We start from the raw sequence: 19749 nt of genomic DNA, 5'->3' as shown, positions 1-19749 counted from the left end.
CTAAAAACCACAGAAACTGGAAATCCATGATAACAGATGGCCCCTACCAGCAGTTCTTTGTCTGACACATGGAGTGCCTGTCCCTGTATGCTCTCTTCAGGTCCCTTCCCACCACTAGCTGTATAGTGAGCCATTTTGGTATCATCTTCCACATGGTGGCTGAGTGCTGCTCCACCCTGGGAGAGGAGCCTGGTCCATGAAAGAGAAGTGAATGCTTCACTGTTAACATGTGCAGAAATATGCCATGTGCTATGAGGTGGATTGTCCAAGGGCCATGCCACATATATTGTAGGTGCTCCCAAGCTCTACCCTCCCTCCCCACCCCCGCCCCAGTGCTCCCTGGCTTACACAGAGACCCATCAAGTTGTTGTTTCATGCGTGTGCGTGCCTGCCCGGTTCCACTGTGCAGCACTGAGGAAGGGAGAAGTTTTGCTCCTTTCCATGCAGGGTCTGAGCAGAGCATATAACTCTATAGTTATGGGCAAGACTCAAGAAGGTTCCGAGTCCATGTTCAGTTCTGATAAACATGTAAACTTTTAGGTGCCATATCTGAATCTTATCTAAAAGTCAATCAAACTTCTTAGGTCTGCAGCTCTGTCATGGGAATGTAATGAGGACAGGCTTTTCTTCTTGCAGTGCAAGTCTGTTTCTGGTTTGAATTCATTTTGAGATCTGGCTTGGTTCTTATTTTATGGACCATGCTTAGTGTAACAGACACACTCTTTTACATGTTGGAGGGAGAGAGAGAGTTTTAGATGGATTTCCTATTTTTCAGGCAGAACAGTAGAATTTGTTTTAATGGATGTGCACTGGTAAAAAAATTAGACTAATATTTCAGCAATAATGCATGTTATAGACATTTACAACTGATTAAAACAAAAGGAAGACCAGAACATCTATGCATAAAACTTCTGGAAGGGCAATTGCTCTGTTTAAATTAAGCACTGTTTACATTAATTGTCATAATGACAAAATATAAAACTATATAGCAAACTCTCGGCTGTTATGAATGATTCAGTAATGATGAAAGATGCACTTGATTTATTAAAATAGGCACTACACAACTACATTGTCAATGTAATCTTCATACTGCTTGCCAGTCCACAGCAGAAATTCTACTGATGTTAGCATATATTAACAGTTATATATGACCCTGAGGCTGCTTAATGTAGTACGAAAGCCTTGCTTGTAAGGAGCGTCTCTCGTATATTAATATGGTTTATGCATTAGTGCCACCTGCTGGTATTGTGTAAGTATTACTGTAAGAATAGGTAATGATCCATTCATCCCAGCAATGACTGTTCTTGTAGATTTGATAGTGACATATAAAGAATTTATATTAAAGAATTAATTTAATGTACATAATAGTCACAGGAAGTTTTGAAATTATTTAGGCAAGAAGGCAAAAGGCAAGCTCAAAATCAAGGGCCAGATTTTTCAGAGGGGGTGCTAGGCACCTGCAGCTCCTATTAACGGCATTAGGGGTCCCGGGCACTCAGTGCCTCTGATCAAAGACAAATTATGGCCAGATTTTCAATCTGTGTTTTAAATAGTGAAGCTGGACTTACCTGACCCTTTAATGGACTGGTAGACACCAGTTGCTTAACACGGGTGACCTAATGTGGATGGAGCAGAATACATTTTGATTCTGTCTCTGAAGAGAGAAAGCTGCCTGACAAATGTGTTCTCTTGCACTGTGTACCATTACAAGCCTAAACCTTTTTGTTTAAGTTCTCGACTGTGCACAGCTCCCACTCATCTCAAGGACTCTAGTGCTATCACCACAGTATTTCTGTAAGGGATGTATAGGACAGGTGCAGATTAAGGCACAAGCAGCCGTGTTAGTTTGTATTCACAAAAAGAAAAGGAGGACTTGTGGCACCTTAGAGACTAACCAATTTATTTGAGCATAAAGTGAGCTGTAGCTCATGAAAGCTTATGCTCAAATAAATTTGTTAGTCTCTAAGGTGCCACAAGTACTCCTTGAATGTAACAGATGCAGTGATGTCCGCCTTTTGTCTGCACAGAGCCTGAAACGGTAACCCTAAAAGGTACAAACTGTCACATGCATCTCAATGGGCTGTTAACTCTGAAATCTTCTGCTTTGGGCAGCTCCACCAACACAATCCCAGCAGTCGGCTCTGTGTCTGAAGGGCCCTTGCTACTGATACCCCAACCTGGTGCTGCTGCTGCAGTGTCCTCTAGCGACACCACACAGAGAGGGTCCTCTGATCAGTTTATTGGAGGCTGAGTCCTCAGTCCTCTGGGAGAAACCCCAGCCCACCTGAAGGCAGAGTGTAGTAATCCAGGAACAAGGGAGGCCACTGCCTGTCCAGGGAGGAGCGGTGGAAGGTTTCCCTACCAGATCAGCGAACAGCTCTTATATGAGTGGCCTCTGTCACTATTTTTCCAAGGAAGGGTGGGACCATGGCAAAGGGGTGTGACCATAGAGCAGCACAAAGCTACAGGAAGTCCATATGTGAGGTGTGTCTAACAACTCAGATTGCTTTAACCCAGGTCTTGGTTATAGAGAGGTTCTTACTGATATGTTGAGGAAAAGCCTGCCATAGCACTGAGGACAAAGTATTTTTGAAAGCAGATTTGTGATAATTTCATTGTGTCTTGAAAAGTTCAAGTGGCTTCCGTGTTTCACTGTTTGTTGGTTTTGAAAATATACAAGAAATAACATGACATCCTCTTTAGTCCAGCTGCAGACAACTCTAATCACGTTCTATTAAATGGTCAGACAATACACATGCAGTGCTTCCACAATCCCTGGGATAATGCTGTTTATTGGCAACTTACCTATGTGAACTTTCCTCCACTGAGACAGATTCCCCACAGACTGACCACTTACTAGCCTCACTTCCTTTGTTTTATAGGCTGCTAGATCTTTCTATCAGTTTGCTTCAATGTGTTGCTTCTCTTGTTGTAGTCCCACTATTAACCTTCACATTTAATGCTGTCTAAAAGACCTTTTTGACTCATATAATGCTTACATACAGCATTTTCAGGGCTAAGTGGTTGTCAGCCTAGACATCACCCTTCTTCTTGCATTAATAAGGATCACAGCACGCTTTTATCAAGAAAGTCCCCAAAGGTTTTTTCTGGACAATAGTCTCTCCTCCATGGTACTACTCCATAGGCTCTCATTCAAAGCATGATTTGATTATGCAAATATATTTTAATTATCCATAAAACATCTTTCCACCACCTGCCTCCTCACTTGAATATTAAATGTAAACAGTTCTTTTTAGCTGTCCATGAACTCAAGGACCAACATCTCTACTTTCCAACTTTTCCCTCTTTCCAATATAGCCAGCACTGAGGGACAATCATGCACATCACTATCAATTTCTCTATGCATTTATTACCATTAAGGAATATCTCAAAGGAATTACAGTGTTTGATTTGGTATTAATTTAGCCTCTGTCCAGAATCCAATGCAGTGGGAATTCTAACGTGTTCTTTTGAAACATTCTCAGCTTAAAATAGGCTTTTGTTTCTTTATTTCTGATATGCTTAAATACTAATAATCTGAAAAAGGCTGCTACTTCTAAATACTTCCAACACCTCATTGTTTCTCTTATTACTCCAGCACATCCAGTCATAGTGTGTATACCACCACCATTGTGATGTATTATTTACAGTAGCTTGCAGTTGCACTCATGAAGTCTGAACATTATGCATGCATAAAACAATGATCATTTCTCACTGTATTGATGCATTCTTTGCATCTCTTGCTAAATCTCAGTATAACCTAATTTCTAAATTGTGTAGTTCTCTGGATTCTTACAGTTATCAGAAGAAGCAAAACAGTCCCATATGTAGTCTTCTGATTTTCCAGATTAGTTCATTTTCCCTCCAGCAGTTTGCATACCAATGATCAGAAGATTTCCTTTCTCTCTTACAACCTGTTATTTTTATGCAGCACATGGAAACATGGATTCCTTTCAACGAGCCCTGCAAGATCTGCATGTGTCTTGAGAACAGGATAATAAACTGCACTACCCAGCCTTGCCCTACTGCCAAACGTAAACTGTTATTTAATCTAAATATATATATTTTTAAAAATTTCTACTTTGCTTATTTTGATCTAAGTGTGGTTTACAATTGTGTTTTTTTTCCCCACTCACTCTAGCTGCAGTTTGTGGTCCCTGTGAAGTTTCCAGACTACGCCAGGATTCTGATCAGTGTTGTCCAAAGTATGAGTGTGGTAGGTTGCAGATAACAGGGAGAGCTATGGTTGATGATGATGCCCAGGTCTTGGTTTTTTTGTTTACTAGCTACTTTTCAAACTTATGATTGGCATTTTCAGTTAGATCAAGTATTGATTAAGATAGTATTTTTCAAAGCACTTGAGGGCCATATTCACCTCTATGGGGGGAAAACCCACACGAGAACAAAAAACTTCATGAATTTCTACAGTTTCCTCGTTTTGTGTGTGTGCCTATGTGTGTACGTGGAGGGGGCAGAGGACAATTTGTCTCAATGGCTTTAGAATGGTTATTTAATTTTTTCAATAGCTTTTATTTATCTAATCTGCACAATCCACATTTACTTGTGAAACACAATGTTAGAACTTTAATGCACCTAAAGCCAAGCAGGAATTGTTCTTGAAATCATTGCTAAGATTGGATTGTACCCTGCTGAACTGTGCACTAATGTTTATTCTCGGTTAGCAGAGAAGCAATGAAGTACATGGAAATCTTAAAATGAGGTGTCTTTTTTTGATGACTAACTAGCTAAGTACCAACTGATACACTGCCTCATTTTTTTGTCTTAGTATGTGATTTAGTTGCCTGTGATCTGCCTGCTGTACCTGCTTGTGAAGATGGTCTTCAGCCTGTATTGACAAACCTTGGAGAATGTAGACCAACTTACACTTGTGGTAAAGTATCTTTTAAACATTAAACAATATTTGAGCAAGGGGGTTGAACAAACAAACAAATGTAAGTGCCCGACTGTCTGGAAAACACCAATTTGGATCCAATAGGACCTGTAACGATCTTGCAAACTGGAAACGTTCTATTACTTTCTCTTTCTGAGAATGCACTATGAACTATAGAACAGAGCAATGTTAAGAGTTGCAGGGGCTCTGGTCAAGAGCATACTAACTTTACAAATACTTTTTACTACATAATAAATGAGGGACGGTGTTTTTGAAGGAATAAATACATTGGTCCTGAACTTGCAATAGGATCTGCTAGTTGGGGCTTCTACACCAGTGTGACTTTTTGAAGTCAATCCCTAGTGGCTCTCATTGCCATATAAAAGGCTTGTTTGTAAGAGAAACTACACTTGTGGTGTCCATTATATCATTCTAAAATGCCCTATGCTCAGTGTGGTACCTAATTATTTGATAGCTTGCAAGCAAGAGGAATGCAAGCTAGAGCACGTTCCTTCCTGCCCTCCACATCGAGAGCTGACTGTTAAGAAGACCCGGTGTTGTGACGAATATGAGTGCACGTGCAGCTGCACCAATTCTACAGTGAGCTGCCCAGCTGGATATTTATCTACGTCTGTCACCAATGACTGTGGCTGCACAGCTACTACCTGCATTGCAGACAAGGTGAGGGGAATGAACTGTCACTCTTACAGAGGAAAACATCTTTCTTGCAAGGTGCGGCTGCTCCAAAGCAGTCAGCTCAGTTTTTACGTGGTAACGCAAAGCCTCCCAAAGCAACGGCAGACAAGTACATTCATAAGGCCGTACACAAGCGAAGTGAACAGTTCCGCATCACTATGCATGTTAAATTGTAATAATTTCTCGCAACATTAACAAAACTAAACTGTTTACAGTAACTCTGGTATTTTCATCCTGAAAACCAAGCTAATCCTGTAGCAGCTCTGAAGTCATTCTGGCAGCCTGAATATCAGAGATCATTCTGAAGTTTTTACTTTGCTTCTGAAATAGCAAAAGCTCATGGGTTATGTTCTGTACAGATGTTCCATTTCTGAATTTCACTCTTTACAAGCTTTCTTTTTGTTGCTGTTCAAATATGTATGACAATCTACTTGTCATATTAAATTGAAATACTTGTGAATACATTAGATCTAAATGCTCACTAAAGCAGCTGCATTTTGACCGTGCCTGATGCTTCCGGTCACTGATTTCACTGTAGCTCTTCACATGAGCTATTGTCACTTAGACATTTGGGGCCAAATTCATCCCTGAAGTAATGCCATTGACTCTAATAGAGTTACACCACAGGAGAATTTGTCCCTGTTTTTTCCTTTGTATAGACTATTAAATACTACATTAAGATCTGGAGATAGTATGGCTTAATGGGTAGAGCACTAGTTGAGATACAGGAGACCTGGGTTTTATTCACAGCTTTGCCACGGGCCTACTGGGTGACCTTGGGCACAACACTTCACTGATCTGTACCTCAGTTTCCCCATCTGTGAAAAGGGGATGATGATACCATAATCTCCTTTGTAAAGTGCTTTGAGATCTACTGATGAAAAGTGCAATATCAGAACTAGGTTTTATTATTTTATTATCTCTGAATATTGGACCAATCTCTTATTTCAGTTATACTGAGTCAAACCCTGGCTAACTCCACTGAATTCAGTTAGGCAGTCTCTGGCCCATTGGATTTCAGCAACTCTTTTATTTTTGTAACAAACTAGCCACAACTTTTCAAGATTCAAGGCATTTCCACTGGGTCCAATACATCCTGTAAGAGTTATGGTAGATCTGGTAAATCCCAGAAGAGACGGGCAGACAGAAAGTCAGCCTTTCAGAGTGAATGGTGTGTGCCCTTATGTGTATTCATTGATGCATTCACTGCACTGACAGGTTTGTGTGCATCGCAATGTTGTCTACCCCATTGGGAAATCCTGGGAAGAAGGCTGTACAGATTGCACCTGCACTGACATGGAAGATGCTGTCCTAGGACTTCATATTGCAGAATGTCTTGAGAAAGAGTGCAATACGATCTGCCCCCAGGTGAGTAGCACTTAAAGGAAGGCATCAGAACAAGACTGTGGGGCATAGCATGGCTTCACAGGATCCGAGCAAGGGGGAAGCCAAACCCAAACTCACACAATAAGTATTTACTCTTCAGGAAGGTCTCCGAGAAGGAGCAGTTATAACAGCAGTTCAGACGGCCCTTATCTCAAGACTGGTTCAGAGTCCCACACTTAGTCCAAAAGGTCTCTGGGCCCAGTCAGGCTAGTTCTCCGGATCAATGAGAGACACACCACTGTCCATAGCAGCCTGCATGGCTTCTAGTCCCCTCTCTCCTGCTCAGCTTCCTGTTGCTGTTTAAATATCCCACCTATTTATCTGCTTATCCACATGCTCCACTCAGCTTCCTTCAACAATGGCAGCACAGCTAGAAGATGTGGCATGCTGCCACCAGCCACCATGACTGCACTTTGACTCCTCTGGGGATTTCAGACCTGGCAGGATTAGTTAAGACTGCTGTCAGACACATTTATGATCCTTGTTCTCTTCACGGCCTATACTCCACACAGAAAAGGGGACCGTACAGTTTACACCAGCGGTTCTGAGGCTCCAGGGCCTATTCCTCATTTTCTTTGTGTGCTGTAGGTTGCACAGAGTATGTGAGGTGAAGCTAACCTTGGCTGTGTGGGACTGGAAAACACACTTCCTAGTGCCCTCTCAACCCATGGTTCTTCACATTGTTTTGCTCCCCTTCACACCACACAGCAGGACAAATTGGGGCTACATGTTTTTCCTCACTAGTTCCGTAAAATGAAGTAGTTAGCGCTCTGCAAACCAATGCACACTAAAGCCAAGCAGCAGAAGTGTTCTATAATCTGAAACCTGTTTCTTGATCAACATTTTTAACCAATTTTTACACTGGCTTCAGTTATCCACTTTAAAAAGGCTGAATACTAGTTCCAGTTGGAAGACAAGGAAGCCAGAATGACTTTCTTTTTGCAGTTTACTAGTAGCAGGTGGTAACTGGGCTAGTTAAGAGACAATACAGCAGTGAAATACCTTAAGATTCAACTTTGGATGAAGTCTTCTTGCCAGGAGAACCCATGAATGGATCATGTCGCCCATGGATCTCTGCAAATCAGTTACACCAGTGAAGCTCTTTGTGGGTTGAAGGGAAGTACTTATTTGCTTAGTTCTGTGTTTTAAATGTTGCTAATCAGGTGCACATTACACTAACTCAGAAGTTTATTCAAACAACTGACTGAACAGCATGTTTTCCTCAATTAGTTGCACGCACTTGTTGCTGAGTAACATGCCCAGTTCCTCTGTGGGGACTATATGGAAGTGAATGCCAGAGGACGGAAAAACTCTTTGCAGCCTCTTTCCTGCTATCCTTCCCTCCCCCTGCAACACCAGTGAAGGGCTTCCCACAAACCAGCTTTGTTAATAACAAGCACATTGATTAACATGCAATGATGGTCAGAAAAGTGGCCAGGTCATCACAGTGATATCTACTCTTGCTCAATGGTTCTCCCACATCAAATCTGCTCAGTTACATTCAAAATATGGTTGTTGGTCACCCACACCACAAATACAGCTCAGGATCTGAAAATCCAGCAGCACTCTTTTTACCCTTTGAATCAAAACCAGTCATACTGTGTCTGGAAATTCAAATGTTTGAACAAAGTTAACTTGGCCACATTGTGCACATGTGCAGTAAAATTGTCCTGGCTATTATTGGTGGGGTTTTTTTGCATTGATTTGTATATCTTAATGCCAACAGCACTGCATGTGCGGTGGGAGTGAGTTAATATTGCTGTAGGTTCATTGCATTTCCTGAATAGTGTGTTTAAATTCTCATTTGAGCTTACAATAGCATAGGTTTTTGCACATTTGCATGCATTGCATACTTGGTTATGAAGACTTCAGTTATTCAAAATTCTGTGGCTTAAAGAGCAGCCCCGTCTTCTGAAGTCTATTCATTTAATTACAGCTGGGATTTTAGCCAAAAGGAATTAGGTGCCCAACTCCCACTGAATTTCAACGGAACTTAGGTGCTTAACACTTTTAGACTCCTTTGAAAATCTCAGCTGACGTGCTGATCCAAATGTAGTGTCCACCAGTACGTTCAGAAAGTCAAGGTTGGATGACATGTATGTCTACATAGAAGTCGTATTAATGTGATAAATCACCTTTATCTTTCACTACCTCAACTGCACTCTGGCCATTCATCCACCTCAGAACTTGAGCAATTTTCAAATAGATGCCATTTTAAAAATACACTGCCACAAAAATCTTTCTTTCTTTCCTTAAGTCTGGACTTTCCCCAAAAATTACATTGGTCCAAGGCTCAGGATGGGCTCCAGTGTCTCAAAAACCATCAAGAGTAGAAGCAAGAGTGTTAAGCCACTGCAGGGGAGTCCCCTCTTTCCTGCTTGCATAAGGCATTTGTTTCTAGCCTTAGTAGGTTCTGAAATATCAGACCTTGAAATATCAGACTGGCTTTTGGCTCATAGCCATAATGTTGTCAATAAACTGTTCCTCTGATAAATCATTATTAATGCACAGCTGCAGGTTCTGTGCAAATCAACCCTAAGTATGAACATTGTAATCACTAAAAAGCTTTAACATTATCACAGAGGGCACCGTGGCAGCTTTCTTTGGGAATCTGCCATTTCTTCTGGTGTTTTAGTAAATTATCTGATGTGGCAGGACCTGTGCTTTTGCTGTCAGAACCTTCACAGTGGAGAACTCTACTTCTTCTAAACTTATTACTGATTTGCATTGCCCCAGCCAAAATAATTTCCCACTTTGTACTGGCCACAAAGCTCTTTTAGATCAGATGCAATCTCAGAGGAAGTCGTGCTAACATTAGGAAGCTCCTTAAACAGGGGATTGTTGTTATGATTTCTTGGTAAAGAAAAGCATGTTCAGGTACCACTCCCTCTTATCTATATCTCATCGATTAAGGCCAGAAGGAACCATTGCGATCATCTGGTCTATCCTCCTGTATAACACAGTCCATAGGGACTCCCCAAATTAATTTCTGTTTGAACTAGAGCATATTTTTTTAGTAAAACATCCAATCTTGATTTTTTTTTAAATGTCCACCACAACCCTCAGTAAGATTTTCCAATGTTTAATTACTCTCACTGGTAAAAATTTGTGTCTTATTTCTCGTCTGAATTTGTCTAACTTTATCTTCCAGCCCTTGGAACTTGTTATACCTTTGTCTGCTAGACTGAAGGAGCCCTCTATTATCAAAGTTCTGTCCCCCATGTAGATACTTATAGACTGTGACCTAAGTTACCCCTGAACCTTTTCTCTGTTAAGATAAACAGTTCAGACCTCCTGTGCGTCTCCACCACTGTTCATAAATAAGGCTGGCATCAAGACTGACAATGAGCTAGCCCTCATCTTCCACAGATTCTGTATGTAAATGTACACACTACCAGCTTCTTAACTCAGGTCAGATACACCACTGCCTCTATCCCACCTCTTTTGAAATCCTTATTCATTTCTTCATCTCCTTTCTCTGTGGTTCCCAGCCCAAGGTCTCCAGAATGGGCAGAGTTCAGCTGGCTACCTTCTTAGATGACAAGTGCATCTGCAATGAGACAATTTCTAAGTGTGTTTCTGCACCATGCATCCCTACCAGTGGGAGCAATGGTGGAAGCTCTCATATAGAGGGGGCTCAGGTGCTATTACGGCTGTGCTGCCTAATCCTGCTGAGGATAAGATTGGATGACATGGTGTAATACCTCCTTCCCCCTCATATACTGTCCATGCTACAGCTTCTACCACTAGAAGGAGGGGAAAGCTTACAAATTTCCCCTAGTATAAACACAACCAGAAAAAAGATGTCCAAGCACATCATCCTCCCATCTCCAAATGATTCTGGTGGGTCCCCATTCATAGAATCACAGAAATGTGGGACTGGAAGGGAACTCGATAGGTCATCTAGTCCAGTCCCCTGCACTGAGGCAGGACTAAGTATTATCTAGACCATACCTGACAGGGGCTTGTCTAACCTGTTTTTGGAGACCTCCAGTGACAGAGATTCCACAGCTTCCCCAGGTAATTTGTTTGTGCTTAACAACCCATACAGTTAGGACATTTTTCCTAACGTCTAACCCCCTTGCTGCAATATAAGCCCATTACTTCTTGACCCGTCCTCAGTGGTCAAAGAGAACAATTTGTCACCCTCCTCTTTATAACAACCTTTTACATACTTGAAGTCAGTTATCATATGCCCTTCAGTCTTCTTTTTTCCAGACTACACAAACCCAGTTTTGTCAATCTTCCCTTGTGGCTCACATTTTTTTAGATCTTTTATAATTTTTGTTACTCTCTTTGGACTTTCTCTAATTTGTCCATGTCTTTCCCAAAGTGGTGCCCAGAATTGGACACAGTACTCCAGTTGAGACCTTTTCAGTGCTGAGTAGAGTGAAAGAATTACTTCTTCTTTGAGTGATGGTCCCTATATATATTGTATAAGTGGGTGCGCATGCACCTGAGTCTAGAAGGTTTCAGAGTAGCAGCCGTGTTAGTCTGTATTCGCAAAAAGAAAAGGAATACTTGTGGCACCTTAGAGACTAACACGTTTATTTGAGCATAAGCTTTTGTGAGCTACAGCTCACTTCATCAGATGCATTCAGTGGTAAATACAGTGGGGAGATTTATATACATAGAGAACATGAAACAATGGGTGTTACCATACACACTGTAAGGAGAGTGATCACTTAAGCTGAGCTATTACCAGCAGGAGAGTGGCGGGGGTGGGGGGACCTTTTTGTAGTGATAATCAAGGTGGGCCATTTTTAGCAGTTGACAAGAAGTCTGAGGAACAGTGGGAGCTTTGGGGGGAATAAACATGGGGAAATAGTTTTACTATGTGTAATGACCCATCCACTCCCAGTCTTTATTCAAGCCTAAGTTAATTGTATCCAGTTTGCAAATTAATTCCAATTCAGCAGTCTCTTGTTGGAGTCTGTTTTTGAAGTTTTTTTGTTGTAGAATTGCAACTTTTAGGTCCGGTCATTTGATTACAAAGAGATTGAAGTGTTCTCCAACTGGTTTTTGAATGTTATAATTCTTGATGTCTGATTTGTGTCCATTTATTCTTTTGTGTAGAGACTGTCCAGTTTGACCAATGTACATGGCAGAGGGGCATTGCTGGCACATGATGGCATATATCATATTGGTAGATGTGCAGGTGAATGAACCTCTGATAGTGTGGCTGATGTGATTAGGCCCTATGATGGTGTCCCCTGAATAGATATGTGGACACAGTTGGCAACAGGCTTTGTTGCAAGGATAGGTTCCTGGGTTAGTGGTCCTGTTGTGTGGTGTGTGGTTGCTGGTGAGTATTTGCTTTAGGTTGGGGGGCTGTCTGTAAGCAAGGACTGGCCTGTCTCCCAAGATCTGTGAGAGTGATGGGTCATCCTTCAGGATAGGTTGTAGATCCTTGATGATGCGTTGGAGAGGTTTTAGTTGGGGGCTGAAGGTGATGGCTAGTGGTGTTCTGTTGTTTTCTTTGTTGGGCTTGTCCTGTAGTAGGTGACTTCTGGGTACTCTTCTGGCTTTGTCAATCTGTTTCTTCACTTCAGCAGGTGGGTATTGTAGTTTGTCTCTGTCTGAGGGGTTGGAGCAAATGCGGTTGTATCATAGAGCTTGGCTGTAGACAATGGATCATGTGGTGTGGTCTGGCATGTAGGTAGGAATAGCGGTCAGTAGGTTTCTGGTATAGGGTGGTGTTTATATGACCATCACTTCTTAGCACCGTAGTGTCCAGGAAGTGGATCTCTTGTGTGGACTGGTCCAGGCTGAGGTTGATAGTGGGATAGAAATTGTTGAAATCATGGTGGAATTCCTCAAGGGCTTCTTTCCCATGGGTTCAGATAATGAAGATGTCATTAATGTAGCACAAGTAGAGTAGGGGCATTAGGGGACGAGAGCTGAGGAAGTGTTGTTCTAAGTCAGCCATAAAAATGTTGGCATACTGTGGGGCCATGCGGGTACCCATAGCAGGGCCGCTGATTTGAAGGTATACATTGTCCCCAATTATGAAATATTTATGGGTGAGGACAAAGTCACAAAGTTCAGCCTAGAAGGTTTTCCTAATGTCCATTGACCCACACATGCATTGTGTGTCCCCTCATGCTCACAGCCAAGGGAATAATAGTTTGTGTGGGTTGATGCCTCTCCAATTCCCTCTTATAGCTGCATGGCCTGAGACAGAACTGCTGTTCCTTCGGGCTTTTAGTTCTTGCTAAGAAACTGACTTCTATCCATTTGTATATAGTCGTTTATAGTTGTTTAGAGTGTAGATAGTAGTTGTAGGATTAGTAGTAGGTTAGTAATGATAGTCATCCTCGTTTGGGGAATGTTTACACCCCTTGGGGACTATGCCACACATTCTGGGATTTAAAAAACTGTCTCTCCTGCCTGTGCTCATTCTTAGTGAGTGACAAATAGCAGAGATGTCTTTAGTGGCTCGATGAGGCTCATATCGCAGCTCATTGCTCCATCTGCAAGTCCTTCCCACCACAGACCCAGGAAGCTCTGGAGCGCCACCTATGTAAATTCCTCATGGAAGAAACAGTGAGACCATGTGCTCATTCTGATCTGAGACTGTCAGAATTGCCGGTACAGCCATCTCACTAGCAGTGAGCACTACCTCCGACCTCTTCCTGTGTACTGGATCTGGCAGTACCAGTGGTGGAGGACAAGCCCAGATGTGAGATCAAGAAGCGCGCTCATGGACACAAGAGCAGGTCCCCACAGTGGACTGCCACTAAGTGCAGCATTTCCTCCCTGAGCTGTGCCAGGTTGGGTGAGATGTTGCACCTGCAGACGACTGCACCAGTGCCCAAATTTCCCTGGGTGGAGGGAAAAGTTTGGTGCAAACGCGATCCAACAGTACCAGCAGCCACCCTGGTAGCTGCCTGTTCAGAGTGCTCACCAGTGCATGCACTGCCTGTCCTGCCTCCACTTCTGTGCTGCTTGGACAAGCCAGCCCCACAAACGCCACCTGAATCCTCTGGTATTTCCCTGGGCACGCCTAGGACTCCTGGCCACTCAGAGCACCTTCTCCTGGCAGCGGAGCTCATTCTCTCCCATGTTCTATTGTTCTCCAACAACATCGCCAGGGTCTTGTACATAAACAAGCAAGGCAGCGCCAGGGCTCCCACCCTCTGCTCCACGCCCATCCACCTTTGGAACTGGTGCATCAAACACCATGTAACGCTCCAAGGCACGTACCTCCTGAGCACCCAAAATGCCCTAGGAGACATGCTCAGCAGGACTCTCTTCCTCAACCACAAGTGGGAGTTACACAACATCACACACCGATACCTATTCCACCAATGGGGCACCCCATGGTGGGACCTCTTTGCCACCTGCAAAAACTGAAAGGGGAACCATGAGAAGGATTTGCAGGGTGAAGCTATTCTCCTCTCCTGGACAGGCAACCTCCATTACACCTTTCCCCCTATTCACTTCCTCCCATATGTGTTATGCAAGATCTGGCAGGACCGAGCTACCATAATACTTATAGCCCTGTTCTGGTCATGCCAGTTCTGGTTTACAGACCTTCTTAGACTTGCCACCTGCACACCACTCCACCTCCAGACACGACTGGATCTTCTCGTACAAGATCAGGGCCAACTCTGACACCCCAATCTGGGCCCCCTTCATCTCATGGCGTGGTATTTGGATGGGGCTCGGGGTAGACAGGGTGTGCCTGGTGAAATACATCCTCCTCCAGAGCAGGGCATCCACCAGGGCCTACTACAGAGCTAAATGGATTCACTTCATCGCATGGGCTCATTGCCATCACCATCCACTGCATTATGTCTATTCCTAGCGTCCTCGACTACCTTCTTAATCTCAAAACATTGGGCCTTGCCCGAAGCTCTGTACAAGTTCACTAAGCAGCTCTCAGTGCCTTTCTCCTGCCTATGCATGGCACCTCCGGGTTTACACATCCTACCACCGTCTGTTTCATGAAGGGTTTATTATGGACAGATGACTAGGGAGGAGTATAAAAATATTGCTTGCGCATGCAGGGGTGTAATCAGGAAGGCCAAAACATAACTGGAGTTGCAGCTAGCAAGGGATGTGAAGGATAACAAGAAGGGTTTCTACAGGTATGTTAGCAACAAGAAAAAGGTCAGGAAAAGTATGGGACCCTTACTGAATGGGGGAAGCAAGCTAGTGACAGGTGTTGTGGAAAAAGCTGAAGTACTCAATGCTATTTTTGCCTTGGTTTTCACAGACAAGGTCAGCTCCCACACTGCTGTCCTGGGCAACACAGTATGGGGAGGAGCTGAGCAGCCCTCAGTGGTGAAAGAACAGGTTAAGGACTATTTAGAAAAGCTGGATTTGCACAGGTCTATGGGTCCAGATCTAATGCATCCGAGGGTGCTGAGGGAGTTGGCAGATGTGATTGCAGAGCCATTGGCCATTATCTTTGAAAACTCGTGGTGATCGGGGGAGGTCCTGGACAATTAGAAAAAGGCAAATACAGTGCCTATCTTTAAAAAAGGGAAGAAGGAGAACTTGAGGAACTACAGACGGGTCAGCCTCACCTCAGTCCCTGGAAATCATGGAGCAAGTCCTCAAGGAAACCATTTTGAAGCACTTGGAGGAGAGGAAGATGATCAGCAACAGTCAACATGGATTCACCAAGGGCAAGTGATGCCTGACCAACCTGATTGCCTTCTATGATGAGATAACTGGCTCTGTGGAAAGCAGTGGACGTGATATATCTTGACTTTAGCAAAGCTTTTGATACGGTCTCCCACAGTATTCTTGCTGGCAAGTTAAAAAAGGTATGGATTGGATGAATGGTCTATAAGGTGGATAGAAAGCTGGCTAGATTGTCAGGCTCAACGGGTAGTGCTCAATGGCTTGATGTCTAGTTGGCATCCAGTATCAAGCAGAGTGCCCCAGGGGTCGGTCCTGGGGCCGGTTTTGTTCAACATTTTTATTAATGATCTGGATGATGGGATGGGTTGCGTCCTCAGCAAGTTCGCAGATGGCACTAAGCTGCGGGGAGAGGTAGATACATTGGAGGGTAAGGGTAGGGTCCAGAGTGACCTAGACAAATTGGAGGATTGGGCCAAAAGAAATCTGATGAGGTTCAACAAAGACATGCAGAGTCCTGCACTTATGACAGAAGAATGCCATGCACCGCTGCAGGCTGGGAACTGACTGGCTAAGCGGCAGTTCTGCAGCAAAGGACCTGGGGATTATAGTGGACGAGAAGCTGGATATGAGTCAGCAGTGTGCCCTTGTTGCCAAGAAGGCTAACAGCATATTGGGCTACACTAGTAGAAGAAATGCCAGATTGAGGAAAGCGATTATTCCCCTGTATTAGGCACTGGTGAGGCCACATCTGGAGTATTGCTTCCCGTTTTTGGCCCCCCACTACAGAAAAGATGTGGAAAAATTGGAGAGAGTTCAGCGGAGGGCAACAAAAATTATTAGGGGGCTGGGGCACATGACTTACAAGGAGAGGCTGAGGGACCTGGGCTTGTTTAGTCTGCAGAAGAGAAGAGTGAGTGGGGATTTGATTGCAGCCTTCAACTACCTGAAGGGGGGTCCCAAAGAGGATGGAGCTAGGCTGTTCTCAGTGGTGGCAGATGACTGAACAAGGAGCAATGGTCTCAAGTTGCAGTGGGGGAGGTCTAGGTTGGATATTAGGAAACCCTGTTTCACTAGGAGGGTGGTGAAGCACTGGAATGGGTTACGTAGGGAGGTGGTGGAATCTCAATCCTTTAAAGGTTTTTGAGGCCTGGCTTGACAAAGCCCGTGGTGGGATGATTTATTTGGGGTTGGTCCTGCTTTGAGCAGGGGTTGGACTAGATGACCTCCTGAGGTCTCTTCCAACCCTAATCTTCTATGATTCTAATACTTTCCCACCGGTGCTCAAGGCCACACCCCATGAGACATCAATCTCATCCTGTCTGCCCTCACAAAGCCTCCTTGTGAGCTGCTGGCAATGTGCTCCCTTTTCCACCTCTCCATGAAGGTGATATTCTTGGTAGTCTTACCTTAGCTAGATGGGTCAGTGAACTGGTGGCCATGATGGCGGACTACCCTTACACCGTCTCCCACAAGGATAAAGTTTGCTTATGACTTCACCCGAAATTCCTCCTAAAGGTAGTGTTGGAGTTCCACCTTAATCAGTGCATCTACCTACCTGTTTTCCACCCCAAACCACATGCCTCCCACATGGACAGGGAGCTCTGCACTCCCTGACGACCACTGTGCACTGGCATTCTACCTCCACTGGACTCCTTCCTTTTTCACATCGCTGAAAATATTTGTGGCCATCACTGACCAATCCAAGGACCAAGTCCTCCCCTCCCAATGAATCTCCAAATGGGTCTCTGGTTGCATCCACAAATGCTGCACACAATCCAACGTACCACTGCCTGATGGAGTCACAGCGCACTCTATGCAAGCACAAGTGACTACAGCAGCCTGCCCCTCAGACATCTTCATGACAAGACATCTGTTGTGCAACAACCTGGCGCTCCATCCCCACGTTCACGACCCACTACATCATTTAGCAAGCGGCAGCTACAGATGCTGCTGTGGGCCAAGCCATACTGCAGACTTCATTTCCTATCGCATCATTGCACCCACCTCTGCACTGACCACTGCTCGCTAATCACCCATGTCTGGAATGCAGATAGGGACCATCGCTCGAAGAAGAAGAAGGAGAGGTTATTTACCTGTTACTGGAGGTTCTTTGAGATGTGTGATCCCTATTTGTATTCCAGTCCCCGCCCTCCACACCTTCTGCTGCAGACCGGACTACTCAATGCAAGAGGGACACTGGAGAGGCTCGATGCACATGCGGGTCAACGGACACTGCTAGGAAAACCTTCCGGACTCACGCGCATGCTGTGCATGCACACCCACATATGGAATACAAATGGGGACCACACATCTTGAAGAACCTCCAGTTGCAAGTAATTAACCTCCTCTTCTTGTGTCTTGCTTACAACACTTCTGCAAACACATCCTGGAATGATGTTAGCTGTTTTTGCAACGGTGTTACGTTGTTGATTCATATTTAGTTTGTTATCCACTATAACCCCCAGATCCTTCATGGTAAGATCAAGTTTGAAACTGACTTTGTTTTCAAAAATTTCCATTTATTTTGTGTGATATGTTTCTACACTTTTCATTAAAATGCACCTATTTCAAAGTGCTTGTACAGATATAAAAAATTAACAATGAAATAAAATCCACCCTCAAAAGCTTTCCATTCAGATCAACTCCAACTTGCAAAATATAAATGGATTTGCTTTGACCTATGTCACGGCCCTCGTTTCTCTTTTCTCCCCTTCTCATTCTTTCTAGTGGCAAGGAGTTTCTGGGAGAGCAAATGGGTCATTGCTGTAATTGCTGAATCTGCCACTAGGAGGAGTAGTGTCTACACCTTACTGTTCTGGAGGTTTTTCAACATGATTTCTGTATGAGTACATCAAAATAGCTCTCTGGAGCATAATAATAATAATACAGTGGGTTACAATTTCAAAGGACTATACAAACACTAATTAATGTGAGGGGAACACCTGCTTTCATTCTTGCTTCCTGTCAGCATCCTTAAAATCAGGAACCTGGGTAAATGATATAAACATATTCAGTTTAAGGGTGATGTGATTATGAAAAGCGTTTCATACATAACGTTCAGTGATACACGTCTTAATCAGACCCATTTGGCTAAGTGTGTGTAAATCGATTATGAAAAATTTTCAGGTCTCTTGAGAACCGTGTTAAATTATAACACAAGAGCATTTAGAGCATTCATGCAGAGGCATGGTAAATGATGATTGTAATGGATGCTGACCATGAAATCTACTACTTTAATCTCCAGTATTTCAAACTGACATTTTTCTTTGAAGTAGCAAAGTTTGTCTTCTCCCATATGTTACGCATAACTGTAAAAGGCTAACATTATATTCATGAAAGATCAAAGAAAATATATTTTAAAGGAAGACGGTAGTTTGAGTGTTGACTGTGAAATGATCATATTTAGTAACCGTATAAATGACTCGGAAGATTGTTACGAATGCTTTGTTTTTATGGCATTAGCTCATTGCAGAACAAGGAACAATAAATCATAATGCTTTGAAGACTCATAAACTGGGGACCAGATGCTCAGCTGGTGTAAATCAGTGTAGCTCAATCAATAGAGCTGTGCTGATTTACACCAACTGAGGAGCTGGCCCTGAATATTTCAGCTTCATGCAAATAAATCCTATTGGATCTATCCCAGTCTCTCTCAATCTCTGATTATATCCCTTTAATCTGTGTCAGTCTGTAATATATCCATCCACATGGTATTTAAGTGCCAAATATTCATGGATTTTTAAGAAAAGTTCCTATTTTGAGGGATGATCTCCACTTTCTTTCTTTTCCACCCTATTGTTAAAGGGGGAACTGAAAGAGTCTCTATTCTGTTTGCAAAGACTCAGCATCCTCCTGAGGATGAAGTGTGCAGCAGCTCCCAGACCTCGCGGAAAGTTAGAATTAAAGAGAATATATGGAAATATGCCAAGTCACAGAATATGTGGATCCCTTTAATAACCTTAAATAGTCAATGAATCAGAATGTAAAATCCTCTGTCACTTCTGAAGGGCATGGAATTAACTCGAGTTCCTCCTATGTTTATTGCAAACCTAACTCCAATTCAACAGAGTGTGAATATTCTCTATCCTGTGATTTTATCCATATGCTGTCACCTTCCCTTGTTGAGACCAACTCTGTCTCAGAGCCTGTGCTGGGGGAGAGAGTTGGTGTAACTAAACTCG

At 43.3% G+C, this 19749-nt stretch overlaps 1 protein-coding gene across 2 annotated transcripts in view; it reads left to right on the top strand.

Moving 5' to 3' along the window:
• VWF (von Willebrand factor) overlaps positions 1 to 19749 on the top strand; it is a 231676-nt gene that overhangs the window by 178893 nt on the left and 33034 nt on the right. For both annotated transcript variants that reach the window (XM_084624575.1, XM_084624574.1), the window contains exons 39-43: positions 3932 to 4034; positions 4142 to 4216; positions 4787 to 4891; positions 5367 to 5572; positions 6806 to 6955. In XM_084624575.1, coding sequence (XP_084480701.1) covers positions 3932 to 4034; positions 4142 to 4216; positions 4787 to 4891; positions 5367 to 5572; positions 6806 to 6955 — 639 coding nt within the window. The remainder of the gene's footprint in view (positions 1 to 3931; positions 4035 to 4141; positions 4217 to 4786; positions 4892 to 5366; positions 5573 to 6805; positions 6956 to 19749) is intronic.

Source organism: Lepidochelys olivacea, assembly GCF_965140295.1.
Source record: "Lepidochelys olivacea isolate rLepOli2 genome assembly, chromosome: 1".
NCBI lineage: Eukaryota > Metazoa > Chordata > Testudines > Cheloniidae > Lepidochelys > Lepidochelys olivacea.
This window is presented reverse-complemented; position numbering and strand designations above follow the sequence as displayed.